Genomic DNA, 17,355 nt, shown 5'->3' with positions numbered 1-17,355 from the left:
TGGGAGTAGGTGGGAGTAGGTGGGAGTAGGTGAGAGTAGGTGGGAGTAGGTGGGAGTAGGTGAGAGTAGGTGAGAGTAGGTGGGAGTAGGTGGGAGTAGGTGGGAGTAGGTGAGAGTAGGTGGGAGTAGGTGAGAGTAGGTGGGAGTAGGTGGGAGTAGGTGGGAGTAGGTGGGAGTAGGTGGGAGTAGGAGGGAGTAGGTGGGAGTAGGAGGGAGTAGGTGGGAGTAGGTGAGAGTAGGTGGGAGTAAGTGAGAGTAGGTGGGAGTAGGTGGGAGTAGGTGGGAGTAGGTGGGAGTAGGTGAGAGTAGGAGGGAGTAGGTGGGAGTAGGTGGGAGTAGGTGGGAGTAGGTGGGAGTAGGTGGGAGTAGGTGGGAGTAGGAGGGAGTATATGGGAGTAGGTGGGAGTAGGTGAGAGTAGGTGGGAGTAGGTGGGAGTAGGTGGGAGTAGGTGAGAGTAGGTGGGAGTAGGTGGGAGTAGGTGAGAGTAGGTGGGAGTAGGTGGGAGTAGGTGGGAGTAGGTGAGAGTAGGTGGGAGTAGGTGGGAGTAGGAGGGAGTAGGTGAGAGTAGGTGGGAGTAGGTGAGAGTAGGTGGGAGTAGGTGGGAGTAGGTGGGAGTAGGTGAGAGTAGGTGGGAGTAGGTGGGTGTAGGTGAGAGTAGGTGGGAGTAGGTGGGAGTTGGTGGGAGTAGGTGGGAGTAGGTGGGAGTAGGTGGGAGTAGGAGGGAGTAGGTGGGAGTAGGAGGGAGTAGGTGGTAGTAGGTGGGAGTAGGTGAGAGTAGGTGGGAGTAGGTGGGAGTAGGTGGGAGTAGGTGGGAGTAGATGGGAGTAGGTGAGAGTAGGTGAGAGTAGGTGGGAGTAGGTGGGAGTAGGTGGGAGTAGGTGAGAGTAGGTGGGAGTAGGTGGGAGTAGGTGGGAGTATATACTATTAAAAAGTAACACCTGTGTTTCATTAAAAACACCTGTGTCTCACATATTAGATAAAAACACCCATGTCTCACACATTTGATAAAAAACACCTGCGTCTCACATTAGATAAAAAGACCTGTCTCACATAATAGATAAAAACACCTGTCTCACATAATAGATAAAAACACCTGTCTCACATAATAGATAAAAACACCTGTGTATCATATTAAATAAAAACACCTGTGTCTCACGTATTAGAAAAAACAAATGTGTCTCACATATTAAAAAAAAAACCCGTGTCTCACATAATAGATAAAAACACCTGTGTCTCACGTGTTAAAAAAACACCTGTGTCTCACGTATTAAAAAAGCACCTGTGTCTCACGTATTAGAAAACACCTGTGTATCACATATTAGATAAAAACACGTGTCTCACATACTAGATTAAAACACCTGTGTCTAACATATTTGATAAAAACACCTGTGTCTCACAGATAAAAACACCTGTGTCTCACATATTACACACTGAGGATACTACAAGCCTGTATACCACCTGAGGACATTACAAGCCTGATGACATACCTGTGGCCCTCTATATACGGCCATGAGTATATCCAAGGTGGCCACAGTATGAGCGAGATGATCCAGGCTGACCCAATCATCACAGCTGCTCTTCTCGTTGTTCTTTTGGCCCTGTAGGTCAGTGGTCGCGTCACACTGTGGGAGAGAAAGTTCTGTAGTGTGGGAGAGAAAGTTCTGTACTGTGGGAGAGAAAGTTCTGTAGTGTGGGAGAGAAAGTTCTGTACTGTGGGAGAGAAAGTTCTGTAGTGTGGGAGAGAAAGTTCTGTACTGTGGGAGAGAAAGTTCCTTACTGTAGGCTGTGGGAGAGAAAGTTCTGTGCTGTGGGAGAGAAAGTTCTGTGTTGTGGGAGAGAAAGTGACTCGTGAGGATTGACAGGTATCTATTGTCTCCTATTGGGTCTGTCAGTTACCAGTTGTCAGCTACCTGAGTAATCAAGTAGCACCTGTCAGCTAGCTGGGTCTAATCAAGAACCAGCTGTCAGCTAGCTGGGTCTAATCAAGAACCAGCTGTCAGCTAGCTGGGTCTAATCAAGAACCAGCTGTCAGATAGCTGGGTCTAATCAAGTACCAGCTGTCAGCTAGCTGGGTCTAATCAAGAACCAGCTGTCAGCTAGCTGTGTCTAATTAAGAACCAGCTGTCAGCTAGCTGGGTCTAATCAAGAACCAGCTGTCAGCTAGCTGGGTGTAATCAAGAACCAGCTGTCAGCTAGCTGGGTCTAATCAGAATCAGCTGTCAGCTAGCTGGGTCTAATCAAGAACCAGCTGTCAGCTAGCTGGGTCTAATCAAGAACCAGCTGTCAGCTAGCTGGGTCTAATCAAGTACAGCTGTCAGCTAGCTGGGTCTAATGAAGTACCAGCTGTCAGCTAGCTGGGTCTAATCAAGTACCAGCTGTCAGCTAGCTGGGTCTAATCAAGTATCAGCTGTCAGCTAGCTGGGTCTAATCAAGTACCAGCTGTCAGCTAGCTGGGTCTAATCAAGTACCAGCTGTCAGCTAGCTGGGTCTAATCAAGAACCAGCTGTCAGCTAGCTGGGTCTAATCAAGTACCAGCTGTCAGCTAGCTGGGTCTAATCAAGTACCAGCTGTCAGCTAGCTGGGTCTAATCAAGTACCAGCTGTCAGCTAGCTGGGTCTAATCAAGAACCAGCTGTCAGCTAGCTGGATCTAATCAAGAACCAGCTGTCAGCTAGCTGGGTCTAATCAAGAACCAGCTGTCAGCTAGCTGGGCCTAATCAAGAACCAGCTGTCAGCTAGCTGGGTCTAATCAAGAACCATCTGTCAGTTAGCTGGGTCTAATCAAGAACCAGCTGTCAGCTAGCTGGGTCTAACCAAGTACTAGCTGTCAGCTAGCTGGATCTAATCAAGAACCAGCTGTCAGCTAGCTGGGTCTAATCAAGTATCAGCTGTCAGCTAGCTGGGTCTAATCAAGTACCAGCTGTCAGCTAGCTGGGTCTAATCAAGAACCAGCTGCCAGCTAGCTGGGTCTAATCAAGAACCAGCTGTCAGCTAGCTGGGTCTAATCAAGAACCAGCTGTCAGCTAGCTGGGTCTAATCAAGTACCAGCTGTCAGCTAGCTGGGTCTAATCAGTACCAGCTGTCAGCTAGCTGGGTCTAATCTAGAACCAGCTGTCAGCTAGCTGGGTCTAGTCAAGAACCAGCTGTCAGCTAGCTGGGTCTAAGAACCAGCTGTCAGCTAGGTGGGTCTAATCAAGAACCAGCTGTCAGCTAGGTGGGTCTAATCAAGAACCAGCTGTCAGCTAGCTGGGTCTAATCAAGTACCAAGCTGTCAGCTAGCTGGGTCTAATCAAGTACCAGCTGTCAGCTAGCTGGGTCTAATCAAGTACCAGCTAGTAGCCAGCTGCCACCTCTCCTCCCCTGTTCTCTCTGTCTCCACCATCCTGAGAGATGGTAAGTTCCGGGTGATAGTCTCTCCAGAGCTGCTGCGTGGAATGTTATGGAGGTGCCGTAACTGTTGCACGGTAATATCACCTTACTGAAGTCTACCAGCACGGACTAAAATATTTCGTTATTTCTTGTATGGAACCCGTCCTGTGTGATGGAATATGACTCAAGAAATCGTAATGACACGATTGCAAACAAACCATACCCCCGGCCGGGATTGAACCCGCGGTCATAGAGTCTCAAAACTCCAGACCGTCGCGTTAGCCACTAGACCAGCTAGCCACAATAAGATTCATCCAACTAGGTATATTTCTACACCATAGGAAGGTTAGCACAGGCACCTCTGTGACCACAAATGCAAGTTTTTACAGACGAATCTCCAGCTAGCGTGGCTGTGACGAACTCTAGCTCAAGTCCCTTCACTGCCGTCACAGTGGTGCCTGTGCTAACCTTCCTATGGTGTAGAAATATACCTAGTTGGATGAATCTTATTGTGGCTAGCTGGTCTAGTGGCTAACGCGACGGGCTGGAGTTTTGAGACTCTATGACCGCGGGTTCAATCCCGGCCGAGGTATGGTTTGATGGAATATGACAGGGAATCCATCCTGTGTGATGGAGTATGACAGGGAACCCATTCTGTGTGATGGAATTTGATACGCAACCCATCCTGTGTGATGGAATATGACAGGGAACCCATTCTGTGTGATGGAATTTGATACGCAACCCATCCTGTGTGATGGAATTTGACAGGGAACCCATTCTGTGTGATGGAATTTGACAGAAGATCCATCCTGTGTGATGGAAATTGACAGGTGATCCATCCTGTGTGATGGAATTTGATAGAAGATCCATCCTATGTGATGGAAATTGACAGGGAACCCATCCTGTATGATGTAATTTGTGAGACGGAATAAATGAATATGACAGGGAACCCATCCTGTGTGATGGAATATGACAGAGGGATATTGCTATATCCTTTGCACAATGTGACTATCACACAGAATAGTACAGCAGCACACTGTGGGTGTTGCAACTATCTGCTACACGTTATGTACGGGTGGAATTCGTGATTGTCAATACTGGGACATCTTCCCTTTCAGAGCAGTAAGCACTAAGCGTACCACTCTGATGTTGTTGCAATGCATTAGGTGGATCTTAGCCAACTTTTGCCAGGCGTCGAAACATCGCCCACCACCATTCAAGGGATAGCAATGTTTCTCTCAGGGTAGGTATTCCTTTCTTCACATTTAATAGGAATCTGGCCTGTTATCCTTCGTTCGCCCTATTCTTTAACAGTTATCTCTACCTCTCTTCACGCACTCTTTACACCCTTTTACCATTTTCTCTCATTCTGCCACCCCACTCAGACTCACTCTTAATCCTTCCTTCCCTCCCTTCTTCCTTCCTTCTTTCCCTCTCTTCTTCCTTCCTTCCCTCCCTCCCTCACAATCCTCTTACCTGAAGTACCGATCGAAGGAGATGATGAGTAGGTTGAGGACCGAGGCGTTGGAGGCCAGGTAGTCGAGGGCGAGCCAAGTGTCGCAAACCAGAGGTCCCAGAGGCCAGTAACCCATCAGAGTGTAGAGGGTGAAGAAAGGCATGGAGACCAGCCTGATACCATCATCACAGCATCATCACAGCAGCAGCATCACAGCAGCAGCATCACAGCAGGAGATAAATAACACGGAGAAGAACGTCACGAGTATTATATTGAATCATAATTATTATTGTTTATATGTGAAAATTGCTATTTTATTATTATTATTGTGAAAATCGGGATTATCAACATTTAAATCAGATGAGGGACTAGACTGGAAATCCTTGGATTTCAATTCTTTCCAGTTACTTATTGTTTACATAAATTGTTTATAATATTTAAGAGTACATGGGAGTAAATACTAGTACGTAGGAGTACCTGGGAGTACATGATACTACCTGGGAGTACATGGTAGTACCTAGGAGCATAAGGGAACGGCAGATAGCAGAGTACTTGGGAGTCCACACCGAGACTATCTACTCTGATGAACTGTCTACTTCTATCTAGATTAGGGACTATCTTGTATTATCTTGATAAGTGTGTCAAGGATAGTATAGCAGAAGGCTCTCTCCCCACCCTCCACTCCCTCCGCTCACTGTCACCATGAAAACAAGGGGGGAAGGGGTGGAATATACCATAATGGAAACACCTCATGGAATTAACAGTAGAGATGGAAGTGGATGGTAGACCCGAACTACAACTACATATACTAAATTACTACTGTTACTATCTTAACTACTGTTACTATCTTAACTACTGTTACTATCTTAACTACTGTTACTATCTTAACTACTGTTACTATCTTAACTACTGTTACTATCTTAACTACTGTTACTATCTTAACTACTGTTACTATCTTAACTACTGTTACTATCTTAACTACTGTTACTATCTTAACTACTGTTACTATCTTAACTACTGTTACTATCTTAACTACTGTTACTATCTTAACTACTGTTACTATCTTAACTACTGTTACTATCTTAACTACTTGTGTTACTCTACTGTCACTCACAGAGCTGTGTGTACTACTGGTTATATTTCTAATACCACTAGTTCTACCATGACTATCACAACCATCTACGTCTACCACTACTATTACTATTATTGACTAAGTTTTCTAGTCGCTAAGTGATCGTCCTGATGCAGTTCATGAACAACCATCAACAGTCTCTTGACTTCAGAATTCCCCGTCTAATAAATATACACAAGAATCCTGATGAGTTTTCTGTGAGTTTAATGTGAGTTTAATGTGGGTTTTATATGGTTTAAGTGAGGAAGCGAGTGTACCAGGCAACATCTCGCTCCTCTCTCCCCTCAGAATCCTAAACCAGAGCATTCCTAGTCACTGGAACTTATGCCATTTTCCAGACATCAGAAACAATCAGAGCTGACCGAGGAGTCTTGACTGAGTGGTTTATACTAAACATGTAGGTTCTGAAGGTCCTGACACCACCACCAGGACACCATGTAACTAGTGGAATTTTATATCTGCTAAATGCTTCTCCAGCTGTTCTTGAATATCGGTATTGTTTTTACATTTGCAGTACTATAGCTGGCGGTGTGTTCCAGAGTGCTAATTCTGTACATGAAAAGAATTGAATGGAACATGGCGGATTGCATCCATTATGTGTGATGGAATATGACAGGGGAACTCATTCTGTGTGATGGAATATGACAGGGGAACCCATCCTGTGTGATGGAATATGACAGGGGGACCCATCCTGTGTGATGGAATATGACAGGGGAACCCATCCTGTGTGATGGAATATGACAGGGGAACCCATCCTGTGTGATGGAATATGACAGGGGAACCCATCCTGTGTGATGGAATATGACAGGGGAACCCATCCTGTGTGATGGAATATGACAGGGGAACCCATCCTGTGTGATGGAATATGACAGGGGAACCCATCCTGTGTGATGGAATATGACAGGGGAACCCATCCTGTGTGATGGAATATGACAGGGGAACCCATCCTGTGTGATGGAATATGACAGGGGAACCTATCCTGTGTGGTGGAATATGACAGGGGAACCCATCCTGTGTGATGGAATATGACAGGGGAACCCATCCTGTGTGGTGGAATATGACAGGGGAACCCATCCTGTGTGATGGAATATGACAGGGGAACCCATCCTGTGTGGTGGAATATGACAGGGGAACCCATCCTGTGTGATGAAATATGACAGGGGAACCCATCCTGTGTGATGGAATATGACAGGGGAACCCATCCTGTGTGATGGAATATGACAGGGGAGCCCATCCTATGTGATGGAATATGACAGGGGAACCCATCCTGTGTGATGGAATATGACAGGGGAACCCATCCTGTGTGATGGACTATGACAGGGGAACCCATCCTGTGTGATGGAATATGACAGGGGAACCCATCCTGTGTGATGGAATATGACAGGGGAACCCATCCTGTGTGATGGAATATGACAGGGGAACCCATCCTGTGTGATGGAATATTACAGAGGAACCCATCCTATGTGATGGAATATGACAGGGGAACCAATCCTGTGTGATGGAATATGACAGGGGAACCCATCCTGTGTGATGGAATATGACAAGGGAACCCATCCTGTGTGATGGAATATGACAGGGGAACCCATCCTGTGTGATGGAATATGACAAGGGAACCCATCCTGTGTGATGGAATATGACAGGGGAACCCATCCTGTGTGATGGAATATGACAGGGGAACCCATCCTGTGTGATGGAATATGACAGGGGAACCCATCCTGTGTGATGGAATATGACAGGGGAACCCATCCTGTGTGATGGAATATGACAGGGGAACCCATCCTGTGTGATGGAACATGACAGGGGAACCCATCCTGTGTGATGGAATATGACAGGGGAACCCATCCTGTGTGATGGAATATGACAGGGGAACCCATCCTGTGTGATGGAATATGACAGGGGAACCCATCCTGTGTGATGGAATATGACAGGGGAACCCATCCTGTGTTATGGAATATGACAGGGGAACCCATCCTGTGTGATGGAATATGACAGGGGAACCCATCCTGTGTGATGGAATATGACAGGGGAACCCATCCTGTGTGATGGAATATGACAGGGGAACCCATCCTATGTGATGGAATATGACAGGGGAACCCATCCTGTGTGATGGAATATGACAGGGGAACCCATCCTGTGTGATGGAATATGACAGGGGAACCCATCCTGTGTGGATGGAATATGACAGGGGAACCCATCCTGTGTGATGGAATATGACAGGGGAACCCATCCTGTGTGATGGAATATGACAGGGGAACCCATCCTGTGTGATGGAATATGACAGGGGAACCCATCCTGTGTGATGGAATATGACAGGGGAACCCATCCTGTGTGATGGAATATGACAAGGGAACCCATCCTGTGTGATGGAATATGACAGGGAACCCATCCTGTGTGATGGAATATGACAGGGGAACCCATCCTGTGTGATGGAATATGACAGGGGAACCCATCCTGTGTGATGGAATATGACAGGGGATGATGGAACATGATAGGGGAACCCATCGTGTGTGATGGAACATGACAGGGGAACCCATCCTGTGTGATGGAACATGACAGGGGAACCCATCCTGTGTGATGGAATATGGGGAACCCATCCTGTGTGATGGAATATGACAGGGGAACCCATCCTGTGTGATGGAATATGACAGGGGAACCCATCCTGTGTGATGGAATATGACAGGGGAACCCATCCTGTGTGATGGAATATGACAGGGGAACCCATCCTGTGTGATGGAATATGACAGGGGAACCCATCCTGTGTGATGGAATATGACAGGGGAACCCATCCTGTGTGATGGAATATGACAGGGGAACCCATCCTGTGTGATGGAATATGACAGGGGAACCCATCCTGTGTGATGGAATATGACAGGGGAACCCATCCTGTGTGATGGAATATGACAGGGGAACCCATCCTGTGTGATGGAATATGACAGGGGAACCCATCCTGTGTGATGGAATATGACAGGGGAACCCATCCTGTGTGATGGAATATGACAGGGGAACCCATCCTGTGTGATGGAATATGACAGGGGAACCCATCCTGTGTGATGGAATATGACAGGGGAACCCATCCTGTGTGATGGAATATGACAGGGGAACCCATCCTGTGTGATGGAATATGACAGGGGAACCCATCCTGTGTGATGGAATATGACAGGGGAACCCATCCTGTGTGATGGAATATGACAGGGGAACCCATCCTGTGTGATGGAATATGACAGGGGAACCCATCCTGTGTGATGGAATATGACAGGGGAACCCATCCTGTGTGATGGAATATGACAGGGGAACCCATCCTGTGTGATGGAATATGACAGGGAACCCATCCTGTGTGATGGAATATGACAGGGGAACCCATCCTGTGTGATGGAATATGACAGGGGAACCCATCCTGTGTGATGGAATATGACAGGGGAACCCATCCTGTGTGATGGAATATGACAGGGGAACCCATCCTGTGTGATGGAATATGACAGGGGAACCCATCCTGTGTGATGGAATATGACAGGGGAACCCATCCTGTGTGATGGAATATGACAGGGGAACCCATCCTGTGTGATGGAATATGACAGGGGAACCCATCCTGTGTGATGGAATATGACAGGGGAACCCATCCTGTGTGATGGACTATGACAGGGGAACCCATCCTGTGTGATGGAATATGACAGAGGAACCCATCCTGTGTGGTGGAATATGACAAGGGAACCCATCCTGTGTGATGGACTATGGCAGGGAAACCCATCCTGTGTGATGGAATATAACAGGGGAACCCATCCTGTGTGATGGAATATAACAGGGGAACCCATCCTGTGTGATGGAATATGACAGGGGAACCCATCCTGTGTGATGGAATATGACAGGGGAACCCATCCTGTGTGATGGAATATGACAGGGGAACCCATCCTGTGTGATGGAATATGACAGGGGAACCCATCCTGTGTGATGGAATATGACAGGGGAACCCATCCTGTGTGATGGAATATGACAGGGGAACCCATCCTGTGTGATGGAATATGACAGGGGAACCCATCCTGTGTGATGGAATATGACAGGGGAACCCATCCTGTGTGATGGAATATGACAGGGGAACCCATCCTGTGTGATGGAATATGACAGGGGAACCCATCCTGTGTGATGGAATATGACAGGGAACCCATCCTGTGTGATGGAATATGACAGGGGAACCCATCCTGTGTGATGGAATATGACAGGGGAACCCATCCTGTGTGGTGGAATATGACAGGGAACCCATCCTGTGTGATGGAATATGACAGGGGAACTCATCCTGTGTGATGGAATATGACAGGGGAACCCATCCTGTGTGATGGAATATGACAGGGGAACCCATCCTGTGTGATGGAATATGACAGGGGAACCCATCCTGTGTGATGGAATATGACAAGGGAACCCATCCTGTGTGATGGAATATGACAGGGAACCCATCCTGTGTGATGGAATATGACAGTGGAACCCATCCTGTGTGATGGAATATGACAAGGGAACCCATCCTGTGTGAGGGAATATGACATTGTAACCCATCCTGTGTGATGGAATATGACAGGGGAACCCATCCTGTGTGATGGAATATGACAGAGGAACCCATCCTGTGTGATGGAATATGACAAGGGAACCCATCCTGTGTGATGGAATATGACAGGGGAACCCATCCTGTGTGATGGAATATGACAGAGGAACCCATCCTGTGTGATGGAATATGACAGGGAACCCATCCTGTGTGATGGAATGACAGGGGGACCCATCCTGTGTGATGGAATATGACAGGGGGACCCATCCTGTGTGATGGAATATGACAGGGGAACCCATCCTGTGTGATGGAATATGACAGGGGGACCCATCCTGTGTGATGGAATATGACAGGGGAACCCATCCTGTGTGATGGAATATGACAGGGGAACCCATCCTGTGTGATGGAATATGACAGGGGGGGAGACATAACTACCAACTACCTTCTGTTCCCACAATGTAACTGTCACACAGAATATATCAAAGAATATTATGGGGAGAGAAAAAACAATAATTCCTGTTTATTCGCGCCTTCCACTACAACCCTTTCTTCTATCCTCTCCTCTCCTCCATTCCTAGTCTCTCTCCCTTCCCTAATTAATCTACTCTTCCCTTTACTCTCTTTCCCTCTCTTCCCCTCCCTTCCCCCTCTATTTCCCCTCTCTCCCCACTCACCCTATCGTGATGTCAGCCACTGCTAGGGAAAACAAGAAATAGTTGCTGATTGTCTGCAGTTGTTTGTCAATCTTGAAGCTAATCATGACCATCAGGTTGCCCAGCAGAGTGGCGATGGAGAGGAAGCCAGCCACCACGGCGATCAGTACCACCTGCCAGGGAGACAATCGGAAAAGTTTGTGAGAGAGACTATCAGAACAGTCTGTGTAAGAGGTGATCTGAACAGTCTGTGGGAGACAATCAGAAAAGTCTGTGTGGGAGACAATCAGAACAGTCTGGGTGAGAGGAGATCTGAACAGTCTGTGTGGGAGACAATCAGAACAGTCTGTGTGTGTGTGTGAGACAGAGAGAGAGAGAGAGAGAGAGAGAGAGAGAGAGAGAGAGAGAGAGAGAGAGAGAGAGAGAGAGAGAGAGAGAGAGAGAGAGAGAGAGAGAGAGAGAGAGAGAGAGAGAGAGAGATAGAGAGATAGAGAAAGAAAGAGCCAGAGACAGAGACAGAGACAGACAGACAGACGATCAGAACAGACAGTGTAAGGGAGATAGGAAATCAGAAGCACCTGAGTGACAGGGCTAGGTAATCAGAAACATCAGTCTGGATGAGAGGAGGAGGAAGAGGAATGCTGCTATACATCACTACTGTTTACATTATTTCTTCTCTTATCTCTTGATTACCTTCCATTTATCTGTCTGTCTCTCCTAACACCCCCACCTCTTTCTCCCCCTCTCTCTGCTTCCCTCACTTCCCCTTACACCCCCCCCCACACACCCTCCAAATGGATAGTGTAAAACGAGGTCTTGTGTTTTGTGAGGTCGTGTTTTTGAGGTTTTGTTATGTTAGGTCGTGTTTTTGTGAGGTGTTTTTTTGTGAGGCTGAGTTTTTTGTGAGGTCGTGCTTTTTGAGATTTTTTGTGAGGTCGTGTTTTTGGGAGGTCCTGTTTTTTGTGATTTTTTGTGAGGTCGTGTTTTTGTGAGGTCGTGTTTTTTGTGAGTTTGTGTTACGTTAGGTCGAGTTCATACCAACACCAGTCATTATACCTCACAAACACAATACCAGTCATTATACCTCACAAACTCAACACCAGTCATTATACCTCACAAACACAACACCAGTCATTATACCTCACAAACACAATACCAGTCATTAAACCTCACAGACACAACACCAGTCATTATACCTCACACTACCAACACCAGTCATTATACCTCACAAACACAACACCAGTCATTATACCTCACAAACACAACACCAGTCATTATACCTCACAAACACAATACCAGTCATTATACCTCACAAACACAACACCAGTCATTATACCTCACAAACACAATACCAGTCATTATACCTCACAAACTCAACACCAGTCATTATACCTCACAAACACAACACCAGTCATTATACCTCACAAACACAATACCAGTCATTAAACCTCACAGACACAACACCAGTCATTATACCTCACACTACCAACACCAGTCATTATACCTCACAAACACAACACCAGTCATTATACCTCACAAACTCAACACCAGTCATTATACCTCACAAACACAACACCAGTCATTATACCTCACAAACACAATACCAGTCATTATACCTCACAAACACAATACCAGTCATTATACCTCACAAACACAATACCAGTCATTATACCTCACAAACACAATACAAGTCATTATACCTCACAAACACAATACCAGTCATTATACCTCACAAACACAATACCAGTCATTATACCTCACAAACACAATACCAGTCATTATACCTCACAAACTCAACACCAGTCATTATACCTCACAAACACAACACCAGTCATTATACCTCACAAACTCAACACCAGTCATTATACCTCACAAACACAATACCAGTCATTATACCTCACAGACACAACACCAGTCATTATACCTCACAAACTCAACACCAGTCATTATATCTCACAAACACAATGCCAACAGCAGTCATTATCTCTCACAGACACACTACCAGTCATTATACCTCACTGGCACAACACCAGTCATTATATCTCAAAAACACAATACCAACACCAGTCATTATACCTCGCAAACACAGTAACAGACATTATATCTCACAAATACAATACCAACACCAGTCATTATACCTCACAAACACAATACCAACACCAGTCATTATACCTCACAAACAAAACCAGACATTATACCTCACAAACACAATACCAACACCAGTCATTATACCTCAAAAACACAACACCAGTCATTATATATCACAATACCAACACCAGTCATTATACCTCACAATACCAACACCAGTCATTATACCTCACAATACCAACACCAGTCATTATACATCACAATACCAGCACCAGTCATTATGCCTCACAATACCAACATCAGTCATTATACCTCACAAACACAACACCAGTCATTATACCTCACAAACACAACACCAGTCATTATACCACACAATACCAACACCAGCCATTATACCTTACAATACCACCACCAGTCATTATACCTCACAATACCAACACCAGTCATTATACCTCACAAACACAACACCAGTCATTATACCACACAATACCAACACCAGTCATTATACCTCACAAACACAACACCAGTCATTATACCACACAATACCAACACCAGTCATTATACCTTACATTACCACCACCAGTCATTATACCTCACAAACACAACACCAGTCATTATACCTCACAATACCACCACTAGTCATTATACCTCACAATACCACCACCAGTCATTATACCTCACAAATACAACACCAGTCATTATACCTCACAAACACAACACCAGTCATTATACCTCACAAACACAACACCAGTCATTATACCTCACAATACCAACACCAGTCATTATACCTCACAAACATAACACCAGTCATTATACCTCACAAACACAACACCAGTCATTATACCTCACAATACCAACACCAGTCATTATACCTCACAAACACAACACCAGCCATTATACCTCACAAATACAACACCAGTCATTATACCTCACACTACCAACACCAGTCATTATACCTCACAAACACAACACCAGTCATTATACCTCACACTACCAACACCAGTCATTATACCTCACAAACACAACACCAGTCATTATACCTCACAAACACAACACCAGTCATTATACCTCACAAACACAACACCAGTCATTATACCTCACAAACACAACACCAGTCATTATACCTCACACTACCAACACCAGTCATTATACCTCACAAACACAACACCAGTCATTATACCTCACAAACACAACACCAGTCATTATACCTCACAAACACAACACCAGTCATTATACCTCACAAACACAACACCAGTCATTATACCTCACAAACACAACACCAGTCATTATACCTCACAAACACAACACCAGTCATTATACCTCACAAACACAACACCAGTCATTATACCTCACAAACACAACACCAGTCATTATACCTCACACTACCAACACCAGTCATTATACCTCACAAACACAACACCAGTCATTATACCTCACAAACACAACACCAGTCATTATACCTCACAAACACAACACCAGTCATTATACCTCACAAACACAACACCAGTCATTATACCTCACAAACACAACACCAGTCATTATACCTCACACTACCAACACCAGTCATTATACCTCACAAACACAACACCAGTCATTATACCTCACACTACCAACACCAGTCATTATACCTCACAAACACAACACCAGTCATTATACCTCACAAACACAACACCAGTCATTATACCTCACAAACACAACACCAGTCATTATACCTCACAAACACAACACCAGTCATTATACCTCACAAACACAACACCAGTCATTATACCTCACAAACACAACACCAGTCATTATACCTCACAAACACAACACCAGTCATTATACCTCACAAACACAACACCAGTCATTATACCTCACAAACACAACACCAGTCATTATACCTCACAAACACAACACCAGTCATTATACCTCACAAACACAACACCAGTCATTATACCTCACAAACACAACACCAGTCATTATACCTCACAAACACAACACCAGTCATTATACCTCACAAACACAACACCAGTCATTATACCTCACAAACACAACACCAGTCATTATACCTCACAAACACAACACCAGTCATTATACCTCACAAACACAACACCAGTCATTATACCTCACAAACACAACACCAGTCATTATACCTCACAAACACAACACCAGTCATTATACCTCACAAACACAACACCAGTCATTATACCTCACAAACACAACACCAGTCATTATACCTCACAAACACAACACCAGTCATTATACCTCACAAACACAACACCAGTCATTATACCTCACAAACACAACACCAGTCATTATACCTCACAAACACAACACCAGTCATTATACCTCACAAACACAACACCAGTCATTATACCTCACAAACACAACACCAGTCATTATACCTCACAAACACAACACCAGTCATTATACCTCACAAACACAACACCAGTCATTATACCTCACAAACTCAACACCAGTCATTATACCTCACAAACACAGCATCAGTCATTATACCTCACAATACCACCATCAGTCATTATACCTCACAAACACAACACCAGTCATTATACCTCACAATACCACCATCAGTCATTATACCTCACAAACACAACACCAGTCATTATACCTCACAAACACAACACCAGTCATTATACCTCACACTACCAACACCAGTCATTATACCTCACAAACACAACACCAGTCATTATACCTCACAAACACCAGTCATTATACCTCACAAACACCAGTCATTATACCTCACAAACACAACACCAGTCATTATACCTCACAAACACCAGTCATTATACCTCACAAACACAACACCAGTCATTATACCTCGTATATGGAGTATCTATCGATGACTGGAACATAAGGTTGTGTGTTTAACACCGGTGATGTGTAGTTGGTCCCGTTGAGCACATCGTATCTGCATTATACCAGGAGAATAATGATAATAATGATGGTGGTAACAACAACACTAATAATAATAACAATAATATTAGTATTGATAATGATAATGATAATAATAATAGTATTAATGATAATGATAATAATAATAATAATAATAATAATAATAATAATAATAATAATAATAATAATAATAATAATAATAATAATAATAATAATAATAATATTAATAATAATAATAATAATAATAATAATAATAATAATAATAATAATAATAATAATAATAATATTAATAATAATAATAATAATAATAATAATAATAATAATAATAATAATAATAATATTAATAATAATAATAATAATAATAATAATAATAATAATAATAATAATAATAATAATAATAATAATAATAATAATATACTAATGATAATGATAATAATAAAAATAGTAATAGTAGTTATAATTATAATTATTATAATTACTATTATCACTATTTTAATTATTATTAAACACGTTGTATTTCTATTTTTGTTAGAGATAACTTAAGTGTCGACCAGCACTCACAGTGTCGACCAGCACTCACAGTGTCGACCAGCACTCACAGTGTCGACCAGCACTCACAGTGTCGACCAGCACTCACAGTGTTGACCAGCACTCACAGTGTCGACCAGCACTCACAGTGTTGACCAGCACTCACAGTGTCGACCAGCACTCACAGTGTTGACCAGCACTCACAGTGTCGACCAGCACTCACAGTGTCGACCAGCACTCACAGTGTTGACCAGCACTCACAGTGTTGACCAGCACTCACAGTGTCGACCAGCATTCACAGTGTCGACCAGCACTCACAGTGTTGACCAGCACTCACAGTGTTGACCAGCACTCACAGTGTCGACCAGCACTCACAGTGTTGACCAGCACTCACAGTGTCGACCAGCACTCACAGTGTTGACCAGCACTCACAGTGTTGACCAGCACTCACAGTGTCGACCAGCACTCACAGTGTTGACCAGCACTCACAGTGTCGACCAGCACTCACAGTGTCGACCAGCACTCACAGTGTTGACCAGCACTCACAGTGTTGACCAGCACTCACAGTGTCGACCAGCATTCACAGTGTCGACCAGCACTCACAGTGTTGACCAGCACTCACAGTGTTGACCAGCACTCACAGTGTTGACCAGCACTCACAGTGTTGACCAGCACTCACAGTGTTGACCAGCACTCACAGTGTTGACCA

General features: G+C 44.5%; 1 protein-coding gene across 2 annotated transcripts in view; it reads right to left on the bottom strand.

The window, feature by feature from the left end:
- Positions 1-17,355, bottom strand: part of mAChR-A (muscarinic Acetylcholine Receptor, A-type) — a 346,594-nt gene that overhangs the window by 64,027 nt on the left and 265,212 nt on the right. For both annotated transcript variants that reach the window (XM_070091770.1, XM_070091771.1), the window contains exons 5-8: positions 16,044-16,134; positions 11,160-11,311; positions 4,846-4,998; positions 1,489-1,623 (exon numbers count right to left, since the gene is read on the bottom strand). In XM_070091770.1, the coding sequence (XP_069947871.1) occupies positions 1,489-1,623; positions 4,846-4,998; positions 11,160-11,311; positions 16,044-16,134 (531 nt within the window). The remainder of the gene's footprint in view (positions 1-1,488; positions 1,624-4,845; positions 4,999-11,159; positions 11,312-16,043; positions 16,135-17,355) is intronic.

This window comes from Cherax quadricarinatus, chromosome 37 (genome assembly GCF_038502225.1).
Source record: "Cherax quadricarinatus isolate ZL_2023a chromosome 37, ASM3850222v1, whole genome shotgun sequence".
Taxonomy (NCBI): Eukaryota; Metazoa; Arthropoda; class Malacostraca; order Decapoda; family Parastacidae; genus Cherax; species Cherax quadricarinatus.
This window is presented reverse-complemented; position numbering and strand designations above follow the sequence as displayed.